We start from the raw sequence: 15,274 nt of genomic DNA on the forward strand, positions 1-15,274 counted from the left end.
AGTTTCAACTTACTTGTATATAATTATTTTGGTTGTCTACCACCACCATCTTTGTCAGGAAATTTGATACAGCAAAGCCTCCGGCTGGACAGGATGTGCTTGGACTATGTTCACTGCAGCTTTTCAAAGTTGTCTGGCCACTGTTTAACACACGGCTAACCATTTCCTTGCTGTTGCAAAGATACCCTTATATCACCGTAATCTGGAAACATCTGTACTTACCAACATTCTCTTGTTCGATGTGTATGAAAATATTTTGTATTGGTTATTGGTAAATATGCATTGAGGGAATATAGCCTTCAAAGCAAAGGACAAGAAAAAGAAAGAAAGAAAAATAGTATCAGTATCAGAAACTCAAGGAGGCGTCACTGCGTTTGGACAAATCCATGTACGCTTCACCACATCCGCCAAGCAGATGCCTGACCAGCAGTGTAACCCAACGCGCTTAGTCAGGCCCTGAGGGGAAAAAAGAAAGAAAAAAACAACAAAAAACCATGAATGAATTGACAAAAAAAAAAGAAAAAAAAGTACCAACAAGAGCAGCACAGAAGCTTGAGCCAGGGACTGATGACGGGCTGAGCACTGAAGTCTGAGGGGGTCCGTCTCTGTCAGTACATAGAGTAGCTGCCCTGTGGTAACACACCTGACTAGGAGTTCATGGGTTCGAGTCCCATGCATGGACATATATTTCAGACCCTCCGCACCCTCTCCACTAAACCTTCAATGGTGGTCTGGGTGCCAGTTTTGTTTTCGATTGAGACGATACCTGAGGTGCCATGTGCATCATGCACCATGCACGCAAAAAAGAACCAACGACAACAAAAGAGTTGTCCCTGGCAAAATTCTGCGGAGAAACCCAGTTTGGTAGTAAAGCAAAAAAGCCTGCAGACAGAAACAAAATGGATTGTCCTGCCCTCTGGCAATGTGCTCTCCCTTGGAAGAGCTGCCCAAATTTCACAAAGAGAATTTTGTGACAAAAAGTAATATTATAAAATAATTATAATACTATTTGTCCATGTGACACAATAGTTTGCATAGCATACTAGAAGCGTGCACAGAAACTATGGTTATTCGCTTGCCTCTGAGATCGTCACACGTATAATCTCTGTTGTTGAGAATGCAACCTCTTACATTCATCTTGAAGTAAGTCTTGGCAAGTAAGCACCGCAAAATTTTCACTACCTAGAAATCTTAAAGCACTTTTTCAAAGCGTCATTCTTTTTTCACCACCAAGGGAAAATATAGATCCCTTCACATGAACGCGGCAAAAAAACCAAACAAACAAAAAAATCAGCATGTTGACTGTTGCTACTCAACTTGATGAAGAAGATAATTCACTCTGTCTTCAAATCCAACCTGAGTGTTTTTGTCTTTTGTCCCGTTCTTAGCAATTGCCGCATACAATCCCTGACAAACATTAACACACCATCAATACACTGGCAGGGCGAAGAGGTGGGTTTGTCACACATCACCTTCTTTGACATTTTGTTCAGAATTATCACAATCATCTATTTATATTTGTATTTCTTTTCATCAAAACAGACTCCAGTACGCCTGGGGTGGGTTGCATGAGCGAAGTTACCATCGCTAAGTTTTGCTTATCATTAGAATGTTCCCGACTCTGCGCTCAATTCCATATACCATACTTGAAAACATTCTTAACTCTAAGCAAACTTAGTGCAACAAAGATCACCTCATGCAACCCAGCCCTGGATCAGAACGGTGCAAGGAAAACTCAAGACCCTGGAGGACACCAGTGGAACTATTGTCGGTCCAAAACACACAGGAGTGGATGATCTTCACTGCAGCCCTCCATGCCAGAGGACATAATGGGCAGGTAAGAAAGTAAATGTCTTAGAAGCAGCTAGAGGCAAAGATAAAGCTGAAGAGAGACAGGGGACCAACTGGACTGATTCAGAAAGGACAGCCCATACAGCCAGTGGAGAAGAGTCATAAGGGGCCTGTGTTTCACTGGGCTCTTTGGAGGCAAAAGGCCTGATTGAGTAACAAAAGGACATCAAATGTTGGGCCTGCTTTTAGCCAGATTATGAAATGAAGCATACAGTGCAAATGTTGCACATGGTCGAAAATAAAAAGGATATTATCATCATCTTAATCATCCTCATTAACATGAACTACCATCATCAAAAAATTAATCAATTAATCTTTTTAAAACATGGATAAACAAAGCCCTCAGATTCTGCTGTTTGTTTTCTAAAGGGTATGGGAAAAAAAGAACAGAAAAGAAATTGCAAATCAATGTTAGAATGATAATAACTTATGATTGACCAAACATACCAAACAAACAAAAAAAAAAAAAACACCACATCTGCCCACACTGAACAGCTGGATAAAAAGCATAATACTTACAAACTAGAGGTTTCTTCACCACACTGCAAAGCGTCTGTCATAGGATGCTCACTGGAGGGTCAGGGGTTTGATTCCAATATTCAGAACCAGTCATCCACATACCATGTCAATAAAGGCGCACTAAAGGGGTAAGCTGGTGTCTTACAACCAACACAGTCTGCCAGCCAATCACAGAGAAAACGAATAGTGTGAAATACAACACCAACACAATATCAAAATAATACTTATTTTTCTTAACCCTTGATACAAATGGTGAGTATGCTTGTGTAGTGAAGGGCTGTCAACTCACTGAGTTTACAGGTCAGAATGTCTGTCACCATTTTTTTTTTTTTTTTTTTTTTTTTACTTCTTCCTTTTCAGATTGTATTACTTTTGTTCAGGAAGTCCAATCACAACCATGAAATGTGCACAGAAAGTAGTGATTGCCCTATAATGTCATGCCACACTGATTTCATTGCACAAAGGTTTAGTAGTCAAGGGGTTAAATGCCCAACTTATTTATCATTTTCTGGTCTCCAGTAAAACAGCTATAAGTCTAGTTTCTATGTTCATATGCATATCTTTGGATCTCCTTCAATGGATTGATTACTTTCTCACTGGTTAATTTCTAGTTCTTTTTCCCTTTGTATGTGACTTTCCTGTGAAGCCTTTTTCGACCATAAGGTATGCATGAAACTTACATTGTTCAACATTGCAGTACCTCTACCTGTATGCTCTGTGGTTAATATTGTTTCAACTAAATATTAGGTCAGAAAGAGAAAACGTGTGTATGTGTGCATGTATGCATCTGCACGTGTGTTTACCAATCATTGAAGGGAACTCAAGGAATGGGACATCTCCCTAAACCATAAGTCTGAGAGGAGGAGAAAAAAATGGTGAAACTTCTATGTAAAAATCAAAACTGTCCCCCTAGCTTGCTAAGAGAGAGACCCACCTAGCCATCTATACTGACTGGAAATGCATGGTGTGATCTGTTGATCCTTCAGAAGGGAGACTGACCGATCCTTCAGAAGGGAGACTGACAGAGGATTCTCTGACAGTACTCATTAGAAAAAAAAAAGCTGTTACATTAGGAATACAATCTTTATATCATCATTATTGCTATCACTAATTAAAGGTCAATGTTTGTGGGGCAGTGAATTCACATTCACTGGGCTTGACATAGGTTAGGTGTCCAATCTTCTCTTCCATTTTTTAAACTTCCCTGACTGAAGTACCCATTTAAACCTGGGTGGAGTGAGGAAAAAAACTACTATGTGCCTTTTCCCAAAGGCACGACAATATGCTGAATCAGGGCACTGAACATTGCTGGTGAACACAGGTTCTGAAGTCCAATGCCTACACAACTGTTCTAAAGTGACATCCATTTCTACTACTTCTCCTTCTTTAATAACACTACTCCATTTACACACTTCTCCACCAACTTCAAACGAGCACCCAACACTTTCCACTCATAACTGTTAAAAGCACAAAAAAAAAACAAGCAACAAAATAAAACAAACAGAATCAAATAAAATAAAATCAATCCACAATAAGATCACCAACTCCCCACCAAAAATTTGAAACCAACAGGAAAGCTGGATCACACATTCTGCACAGAAAAACAAACCACCACAACAAGAATAACAACACAGGATTTCCCAGTCACTGAGTGCACAGCCTGGAGAAATGCAGTCAGAAAGAAGAGTCACTAAGGTAGATCAGGAACTGGTCAAAACACTGTGGTCAGCAGCTGCTTCTGACTGGTCAATGATCAATGACAGCTGTCGACTGGCCGGGAATGAATAAAGACGGCAACTCTGTGTGTGTGTGTGTGTACGTGTGTGTGTGTGTGTGTGTGTGTGTTTGTGTGTACGAGTGTGTGTGTGTGTGTGTGTGTGTGTGTGAATGTATGTATGTGAGCATGCATGTGTGTGTGTGTGTGCATGTGTGTATGCATGTGTTTCAGTGTGTGTTCACTTGTTGGCCTGTTCCACTTGAGACCCTGCCACAGCCAGCAACTTGTCTCCTGATGCTGAAACACAACAAGAAAAGCTTTATCATATTTATATTTACAAGCAGTTTGAATGCGTTTGGACATGTCCCTACATGGTGCACTACATCTGCAAGGAAGATGCACGACCTGCAGCATAACCCAACATGCTAGTCAGGGCTTGAATGCATCAATGCATAGCTGTGTACCTATCAGAATGGATACAGAATTTTGCCAGAAGACAAGATTTATGTTGCCATGGGTGTGTGCTGCACACAGGGCCGTGTGGTCTATCGTCTCCTCTGAATGACTAGATGCTCAGTTTGATTTTCCAAGTGAAAGAAATGGCGAGACAGGGACTTGAGCCCAGACACTCACGCACACTGTATTGGCAGATAAGCATCTTAACCATTCAGCCACTTTTCTCTGCATATGGGTAAATATTTCAGAATGTAATTCTTTACTTACTAACTTACTTACTTACACAGGCCCTTCACCCCTCCTGTGGTTTAGGCAGTCAACAAGAGAGACCATCACTGTACCCTATCCTGTGCCTTTGCCCTGGTTTCAGGTAAGGTCCATCTTCTTGGTGTCTGCCTGGTGGTCTCTTCACTAGGTGTTTCCCAGTCAACCTCTTTGGGGTTCCATGTCAGGGCCTGTCTAGTGATGCTTGTTGGTATTTCTGTAGTGAATGAAATTCTTACTGGACAAGGGGTGCCGAGCCAAAGCCCTGCCCCCAACCTGAAGGACCAGTGGATCACTATTTGTCTGGTCTCTACCATTCAGCCTGCATGGCCTGAGGGGCCCTACCAGCAGATGAAACTCCAGCCAGCAACGCTTTCTGGGTCACTGAGATACACAAGCCCCCCAACCAAAGTTTTACACACACACACACACACACACACACACACACACACACACACACACTTATTTGACAAACTGTATGCTGATGATGCCACTTACTGAAGAAGATGACAACAATGAAAATAATAACAAAATGATGACATCACTTTATTTTCATTCTTCGTTATTGTATTTTGCATGGTGTGAATGATGTATTCACACACACACACACACACACACACACACACACACACTCATAAACACACTTCCTTACCTTAAAACACACACACACACACACACACACACACACACACATGCAGCACGCATACAATACACGCACTTACCTAAGTCTCCAGAGACTTGTTCAAACTCCTTCAAACTGCTGCTGGAGTTGGCCTGCATAAATGCTTCCTCCTCTGGCGTCAGCTTGTCTCCGAGCTTCTTCAGCGCCGTCAGAATCTCCACTGTCTGCTGGGTGGCTTGCTCTTTGGGCATTTTGCCAATCTTAGAATCACGGTTGATCTGTTAAAATAAAATAATTAAAAAACCTGTAAATCATATTATTTATTCATCAACGTGACCAGAGACGTCATGGCCATCATGAGAAAAAAGATAAAAAAATGGGGGAAAATAGAAACCACCCATAAACAGCACCCACACAAAAGCTGACCCTTTAAAAATCATGACATACATGCACGCATGCACATACACACACACACACACACACAACTTTAACATAAAATAGAATGAAATAAAACACACATACACACACACACAGTCAGCCCATTACAGAATAAACTATTCAATAGATAATTAACAAATAATAAGGCCAGGAGATGAAATGATTAACAAATAGTAAAGAGTGGTAACTCTCTCCATTCACAAGGTACACAACTTCAAGTCAGTGCTGCTTATGCTACGGATTCAGCTGGCACACAGGTAAATAAAAGGTTTGTTCCAATGTACCTTTTATTTACCTGTGTGCTAGCTGAATCGGTAGCGTAAGCAGCACTGACTTGAAGTTGTGTATCTTGTGAATGGAGAGAGTTACCACTCTTTACTATTTGTTATTCAATAGATAGATAGATAATTAGATGGATAGACAGATCAATATCTATATGTATAGATCTCTACAATACTGGAAATGCACAGTAAAATAATGGGGTCCTCACTCTCAATTTTCGCAACTGTGGAATTTTCTGTTTCAGTGCATTTGACATTCTATCTCAGTGTGTTTGACAACATACTTTTTCATCAAAATAATGCATTGTTCACCACCAGTTGTGTCTGCCTGATTTTTGAAACATTTTATTTTGTCTATGATTGTACAAACAGTGGGACATGGTTAAGGCTGAAACTTGTACAACAATTTAACTTGATGAATCAGAACAAGGCAACACAATAATCAGATAAATGTATTCTCCTACTGAATAAAACATCAATACCACTGACAGCAACCTAGTGCAAAAAAGTAAGCAGAAGGATGATTTTGACACATCCAAAAATACAGTGACTGCACATTTTATTCGTTTCCACTGATACCACCCACACTGCACTGTGCCGGAAAATGAACGATGGCAACGGAACGACATAATTTATTAACTTTTCCAATTTTTGAAAACAGAATCAATGTTGTTGCTGCTACAGCAAAACAATTATCTGTTTTCGAAAGTGTATTCTTTTCCCTTTCTTATTTTCATTTACAACAGAGCTATAGAAACGGGTCACAGAAGACAATTTTTTTTTCCGGGAGTGAAAACACGATACGAAGCACTGCGTTCGAGCAGCACATTTTCTTGGAGCTTTTTTCTTCGAAATGTCCATCATAGTTTGATTTCTTTGACTGGAAATAAGTATTATAGCCTTTGAAATAAGTATTATAGCAGCATGGTTTTCCTTCAACATGCCGTGGTTTTGTGTGAAAGGTTCATTCTTGGTCCTTCAAAATGTCACACTTTCACAGCGCAGGTTTCGTCAACTCATTTCAACTTTTTTCTTTCTTTTACAAGATAGGTGTGCTGTTGGTAGCTGTATCTGTCTGTATTATCTCTTACGTATATACTGTTCAGAATAATGTTTGTGGTGGTCAGCAAAGTATACAAGAAGGAAACCTGTGCATGCATGAACTTGGAGAGGGTTGCTGAGAGCACGTTTTGACACAGCATCATATACAAGTGCACAACAACATGATTACGTACAGAAAAAAAAAAAAAAAAACAGAAAGAAGTAGAGAGGCGAGAAACTCACATCAGCAAGTCTCTGTCGAAGCTGGCCTGGCTGTTTCTTGGCAAACAGTCGAATGACTTCAGGAGTTTTGAATGCGCTGCTGATGGCTGCTTGGATTGCCTGCATACACACACTTTCAGTTTCAAGAAGGTGTCAAAGCGTGTGGACCGATCCAAAAACGCGACACCACATCTGCATTATAAAGACCCCCCACGCCCCACAAAAAAGCACGCACACACACACACACACACACACACACACACAGAAGTTAACATTTTGAGAGATTTACAAAGAACAGCCACTGAGCAATCAAACCTTTGAACATGAAATCAGAATTTTATTCCTTCTCACTATTCATTTCTAAACTGTATACTGGAATAGAAAAACAAAATAATCTTCCTTCTCAATAAACAATTCTAAATTGTGATGGTGAAACACAAAACCAGAATTTTCATCCTTGTCAATATTCTACAATAAATTAACACTAAATTCTCAATTTAATGCCAAAATAGAAAACAATTTTTTTTTTTTTTAATTCTCAATCAATAATTTTGAATTCAATGAGTCAAAAGCTATTCTGAAAACTGAAAATGATTCATATCATTATCAAATCAGGATTTGGAATGCTTTTCAGCTGGATTATCATTTCTAAAGGTTAATTCTGTGTTCAACATTCTAGCTAATCGTGAAGATTCAATGAACCTGAGAGAAAAAAACAAACCAAAAAGACATATAATGGTCAGGGCAAGGGAAGTAATGTGCTCTTGTTCTTAAACTTCTTACTTGTAGTTCTTGTTCAACAATCCAGCTTTGGGAGTATATCCTGATAATATAATGGTGTTTAATGCGTATCATATGACTTATATAACAAGTATTACTTTTATTCATTCATTTATAGTCAACACACACACACACACAAATAATTTTCAAAAGCATAAAAAAAAACTGGCATACATATACACACAATGACACACATACACAAACCACACACACTCACACACACAGTGTCATACACACAGTGTCAACACACACACACACACACACACACACATATCAAACTGTGACACACACACGCACACACACACACATCACACTGTGACAAACACTCACACACACACACACACTGTGACACACAGTACACACACACACACACACACACACACACTCACTGACCAGCTGCATCCCTCCCAGCTGGTCCACCAGGGAGAGGTTTCCCTCCAACATCTTGTCCAGGGACGTTTTGAATTCCTTCAGCTGTTCCAACGTCTCATTCTTCGTCTCCTCGTACTCCTCCTCCTCCATGTCCTCCCTGAGAGGCGCCGAAAAAAAACACACCCAAAAACCAAGTTATCTATTTCTAAATGAATGATATTTGACATTGCTGCTTTCAGTCTAGCCGATCACACAGGGTCAAATCAAATCAAATTATGGTGCTTAGAGCCTCGCTGACCACTAAGGCCATCTCAAGGCTATCGCCACGTTAACACAGGATCACATCAGCATTGCGCAACTGATAAATAAATAAAAAAAATTCAACAGCATTAAACTGAAAAATTCTGTCGCATCAGAAAAAAAAAGCAAAAAAAAAAAAAGCAACAAAAAAAAAAAAAACCCTGCAAAACAACACAGTTCATGATATATTATCCCGACCATTAGCCCCTAGGCTGCCTATATGAAGAGATAACTCGTCAGCGCAAGCATGTACGCTTCGCTGCCACAATGACAAGATAACTCGTCATCGAAATATTCTGATTTTTCCCTGATCTGCATTTAGTTTGTTGACAAAAAATGAAAAATACTGGAAACTTTAGATTGGGGAATCTTTCTAGATTCTATTCATAGCTAGAAACCCAATCTACATCATGAGGCAGTCCTTTATTTGAATGTTTTGGTTGGATTACTGCCGCAGTGTTTGCCTGGCTCTCCTCGCTTGCTCAACAAAATGTCGCACCCTGTGCTGAAGACATGCGATTGTGGTTGCACTAAATCAACCAAGATTACTTTCTTTAGCCAATGCTCAAAAAGAACTGAAGTGTAAATTCGAAGGATATTGGCGACACAGAGCAGTGCCCCTGCAGAACAGGCAGCCAGACAACAGAATATCTGCTGCAGTCCTGCCGCTCCACCAAGCGCTCTGAGAGAAAACCTGGCCCGACCCAATCCCAGCGGCCTGGAAGCTCTACAGAGGACCTGCAACGTACTGCCACCTTCATCGAGGAGACAGGGAAATCCATCTGACACATGACGAACAAGACAGCAATCTGAAGGAGAAGACAGTGATGAACTTTTGTAGGACGATTTAATAGAAAATAAAGGGAGCAATGAAGGTGTGGCCAAGATAGACTATCAGTGAGTGATGATGACTTTACAGCTGTACCAGACAACAGAAAGTGACCAAATCTTTAGCAGGACACAGTGTGAGCGATTTTCTTGAGACTCAGCCAATGCGATCTGATGAGAACTGGAGGAAGTGACTGTGTGTGAGAGGGGTGAAGAGGATGGGGAGGGGGGGGGGTGGAAACTGAGGGGGCGTGGCCCCACATCCATATATTATCACTTAGAGAGTTCACAATGCATTGTGCATGTGTCTCTCTCTTCTTTTTTTTTTTTTTTTTGTGGTTGTTCTAGTATAATTTGTGTGTGCAGATATTATCCAACTGTCCAGAAAATATGATATTTTAGTACAAATTACCTGACTAATGTTTGTAATGAACAAGTTGAAAATGTGACAAAAAACAAAACACTGATATCAAAACAACAGCATGTCACTGAAAATATACAAAATGGGAAAACATCATGTGTTTTGTATTCTTTATTCAGTTACCTTTCAGAAAATATATACCTTCATGGGTCTGTCTCCAATAACAAAGAGCACAGATTTTTTTGAAAATATATACCCCTTTTTGTGAAAAAAAAAGCCCTGGCAAATAGATTTCACTTAAATCTTATTTTCATGGCAGCGAAAGGGTTAAAGTCATATTAAGATTTGGCTGTGCTGAGGACATCAGCCCTTCTCTCAGGCTTCTGCTTAATTTATCATTCCCAGATTAAAAGGAGTCATAAAAAGGTCTCATCTTGCTTGTCATTGCACTACCAGTATTTGCTTTTAGTGACAGTCTTTTTACTCAGAGAGGGAAAGAAGGAATTCAAAGGAACAAGTACATTTCTTATCCGCTTGTCTCCAGGATAACTGGAGTTACCTTGAAATTTCTAACCCTGGAGATTAATACATTTATGGTGAGTGATGAGCATTATATATTTCTAGTGATGATAATATATATATTTTTTTATCATACTGGTTGAGATAGGAGAAATACATACATAGTGTTGATGATTATGATGATCTAAACATGGGGACTCTTTATTTTGTTCTCTCTTTTTGAGCTGTTGCAAACTGATCAAAATAATCTGGAAGTTTTGCAGGCTATATTTCACATGCTTCTGGCATTAGAATGACTGATATCCACAAATATTCTGTAATCACTTTTTTTTGTTGTTGTTGTTGTGTTGTTGGTCTCCAAGCTATTTCAAGTATTTGATTTGATTTGATCTAATTTGGATACTTATTTATATGGAGTGTTGGCCTAGAGGTAGCACGTCTGTCTAGGAAGCGAGAGAATCTGAGCACACTGGTTTGAATCACACTGGCAGTCACCAGTATTTTCTCCCTCTCCACTAGACCTTGAGTGGTGGTCTGGACGCTAGTCATTCAGATGAGACGATAAACCAGATCCCGTGCGCAGCATACATTTAGCACACGTAAAAGAACCCACTGCAACAAAAGGGTTGTCCCTGGCAATATTCTGTAGAAAAATCCACTTTGATAGGAAAACAATTAAAATTGCAGGCAGATAAAAAAAAATCCCAAAAAATGGGTGGCGCTGTCATGCAGCCATGCGCTCTCCCTGGGGAGAGCAGCCCGAATTTCACACAGAGAAATCTGTTGTGACAAAAGGAGTAATACAAATACAAATATAGTGCCCATCCTCAGTCAGAGACCAAGCTCTAAGAACTTTACAAACACGGGGTCATTTGCACAAAAGGCTGCCTACCTGGCTAGGGCCGACTGACAGCTGCCACTGGGCGCTCATCATTCGTTTCATGTGTCATTCAACAAGGTTTCTGACGCGCACACACATACACACTCAGACAGACATGTAACAGCTGTGACCTGTTTACTTACTTTGTTACTGTATAACTTTGTAGCAGGATGTGTTTTTGATTTTTGTCATTCTTATTCCTTATCATTATTTTTTATTCCCTCACCCACCTGACTTCCTGAAGGCAGGAAAAAACACAAAACAAAAACAAAAAAAAAAAAAAAAAGGATGATGCTCCCACTGTAGTGACACACTCTCCCTGGAGAGAGCAGCCTGAATTTCACACAGAGAAATCTGTTGTGACCCCCCCAAAAAAAGAGTTATACAATAATACCTGATTCCTACCTGATTTCCTCCAGGTCTGCCAGCTGCTGCATAAGCCTGTCAAGCTGGTCCTCCATGTTCTGTCGCAGCTTGCCCGTCTCCTGCTGTCCTCGGGACGACATCCTGTCAGTGCTGTCCACAGGCAATCAGTCTGTCTTTTGTCAGTAGATTGGTGTCAGGTCAATGCACTGCCCACGCCCTTCCCTGTGTTCTTGGCTGAAATGAAATGAGAGTAGAGTAGCTCCCAAAATCTGAAAATAATAATAATAATAATAATAATGTACATCTGTATAGTGCTTACCCTGCAGTTCTGTCAAAGTGCCTTTAACAATACACCTATTATAAATAAGAAACAGGAATATAAAAAAACAACAACAAAAAAACACTGATTATATATACAACTCGCTAACCACTTAAAAACAGTGTTGCATCACTCACAACTCATACTAGTCATAGTCATACAGCTCTCTCAACTCACTCCCATAGTAAAATGTTAAAATACAAAACTCATTAAAATTACAACTCACACAGCTCTTTCACCTCACCCACCTGAGATATCAAGATACAAACTCGCTAAAATTAATATCAAAAACTGTAATAACACTTGCTACTCACACACACCTCCCACCTCACCCCAGCACCCTAACCATCACATAAATGGTTGGTAAAATAATAGAAGACTGAACAAAATATGTTTATATATTCGCAGTATGGCAATAGACACTAGACAGGCATGTTGACATGTACAGTATACACAGGCACAATTGCAAGACTTAGTGAAACAATACAACACTTGTAATAGTTGTATAAAACAATTAACCAGGGCCCAAAATACATATCCAGACTGCCGGATTGTCCAGAACAACTAAACCTTTCAGCAGACAAATGGAAACTCTCTCTCCTCTTGTCCACTGAGCAACCAATTTTTGACTGTCAACAAAAGGGTGACTGGGTAGTCAGCTTCAGCACAGACCGATTGCATTTACCTCCTCCCCTTTTCCTTCCACAATCTCTACCATCACAGCCCTCCCCTCACCTCCTGGTCTTTTCTCAGAACTGAACCCTAGCAGAGTGCAGTCTGACATCTGTTTTATGTCAGTGTGTAAATGATAAATCTACTCCCTTTATTTCTCCTTCATACTCATAGGTGATGACCATATGAGTATCACATGCCATCTTTGGCACATTAATTTTACCTTGAACATTTCATTTTGAAGGCCGAGTTTGCAGCAGTTAACAAAATGTCACTGTTCAAAATTTCAAGCTCTGGAAGTCGCAAACCTTCAAAGTTGAAAAAGAAGCCATCAGACATTTTAACTGAAGAAAAGATCAGGGCAAGAAAGAAGAAATATGACCAAGAGATAAGAAAAAGACCATTCCTGGACTCATGCAAAAATAAACAAGACTAGCTATTCCACAATGAAGAAAAAAAACACCAGTGCTCAGAAAAACCTTCGGAGTCAGATTAAAAAGTTTGCATTTGCTCTACATCTTTCAGATATGATTCTCCCAATGTGCACCAAAAAAGTTAACATCACATTAAAAGTACAGGAGGACAATGTGTTAAGGATAGTAAAATGGAAGACAGCTCAGCTGATTTTAGTGATAAAGGATTATGCTTAAAGATAACAGATAATGTTGCTCAATAATAAAGAATGGTAAGTCTCCATCTTAAAGCTACAAATTTCAAGTCAGTAATCTTTAATTTCAAATGCTGTACAACATTTGTCTCATCTGACATATTTCTCAATGCACTTCTGGTAGTTACTTTTCCTAACTGTCTCCTTACTTACTTCAAGGGCACAACTAGAAATTTGGGGAGGCAAGTAGTTTCTTTTTCAAAGAAAAAATCTACTTGTCCACAGATCAATTATAAACTAATTTCTAGGTCTACAATTAACAATGAAATAACAAAATAAGTTTAATATAAATCATAACTCATTAACTGATTTGTATCAATATGTTATTGGTAAGAATTTTGATGATTATGACATTAACAATACTGTGACTGGGCATACACAAGATCTGGCTGTGCTTCATGTACTTCAATTATTCGTGTGTGTGTGTGTGTGTGTGTGTGATAAAACTGATGAAATGCTGGTCACTTTGTGTTCTACTGCCAGGCATTTCGCATATATCCTGATCTTCTGCAAGTGTACACACGAAGTGGGGGTGATTTAGGTGATCGAGTGACCTAAAATTAACATCTTTAATCCTGCCGGTATAACTGGTGTAAGACTGTCTACGGGTACGTTATCAGAGCCAGTCACAAAGTGAATGACTCAATCACTGACTCACTTAATCACAGGATTTCACACTTCGGGTTTTCTTCAAGGGTAGCTTGCAATTAGTTTTAGTATAATAAGCAAAATCCGACATGCATTTTCTTACTCTGTCCAATATTTTTGGTTCTTTAGAATATAGAAAATGAGATGAGACGGTCTTTCAACTACACTTTCTCGAACACGCTGTTTGCAAACCGATTCAGTGATTGAGAGTGAAAGTGAGTGAAATTGCTTCTGCCGACCCGACAACCACCGACTTTGTACAAGGCTAAACTGAGAGATATGATCAGTGCAAAAGAAGCTAATAAGAGACGTACAGCAAGTAACGATCAAGCGTCGACAGTTACATACTGGCTGATTAAAGGAAACACAGTTAACGAACAAATTACCCAATTTTCAGTCATGTGCCGAAGGGCTTTAGCTTCGAAGTACGCCCATCACTTTGGTTTTCTAAACTGAAGAGTTAACATGACAGTGCTCTCCCTTTATTGTTGAGATCTGTTATTTGGCTGATTTAAAGACATACTACTACTACTACTACTACTACTACTACTACTACTGATAATGATGACGATCATCATCATTGGCAAGTCGATGTTGGTCGTGTAACGGAAAGAAGAAGATCATCATCATCATCGTCGTCGTTGTCATAATAATAATAATTATTATTATTATTATTATTATTATTATTATTATTATTATTATTATTATTATTATTATTATTATTATTATTATTATTATTATCATCATCATCATCATTATCATTATTGTTGTTGTTGTTGTTGTTGTTGTCATTACTATTTGTTTGTTTTTTCTTCTTCTTCTTCCTGAGTCTCTCTCTCTCTCAGCAATAAAATTCTGCTTCTATCACTGCCATATACAGTGCATCATCTGACATATATTTATAACCTCAGTATTTCAAAAAGTGTTTTTCCAACTATGTTCAAAACTGCCAAAATCATACCACTACCTAAAGTAAAAAATCCCTCTGACCTGAACGATTACCGACCAATATCAATACTATCATCGCTTTATAAACCACTTGAAAAACACGTACACAAGCACCTTTTGCAATATCTTGACCGGCACAACTTGCTTCATCAAAATCAGTCAGGGTTTCGCCCAAAACACTCCTGTCAGACAGCCCTCACCAG

At 39.3% G+C, this 15,274-nt stretch overlaps 1 protein-coding gene across 1 annotated transcript; it reads right to left on the bottom strand.

The window, feature by feature from the left end:
• Window positions 1-909: 909 nt before the first annotated feature.
• Window positions 910-14,559, bottom strand: LOC143287737 (protein LZIC-like). The gene is made up of 6 exons (XM_076595980.1): window positions 14,510-14,559; window positions 11,857-12,051; window positions 8,585-8,720; window positions 7,433-7,531; window positions 5,530-5,707; window positions 910-4,384 (listed from the first exon to the last, which is right to left on the bottom strand). Exons 2-6 carry the CDS (start codon window positions 11,955-11,957, stop codon window positions 4,326-4,328), a joined length of 573 nt encoding a protein of 190 aa, XP_076452095.1. The 5' UTR covers window positions 11,958-12,051; window positions 14,510-14,559; the 3' UTR covers window positions 910-4,325.
• Window positions 14,560-15,274: the final 715 nt, after the last annotated feature.

Source organism: Babylonia areolata, chromosome 11, assembly GCF_041734735.1.
Source record: "Babylonia areolata isolate BAREFJ2019XMU chromosome 11, ASM4173473v1, whole genome shotgun sequence".
NCBI lineage: Eukaryota > Metazoa > Mollusca > Gastropoda > Neogastropoda > Buccinidae > Babylonia > Babylonia areolata.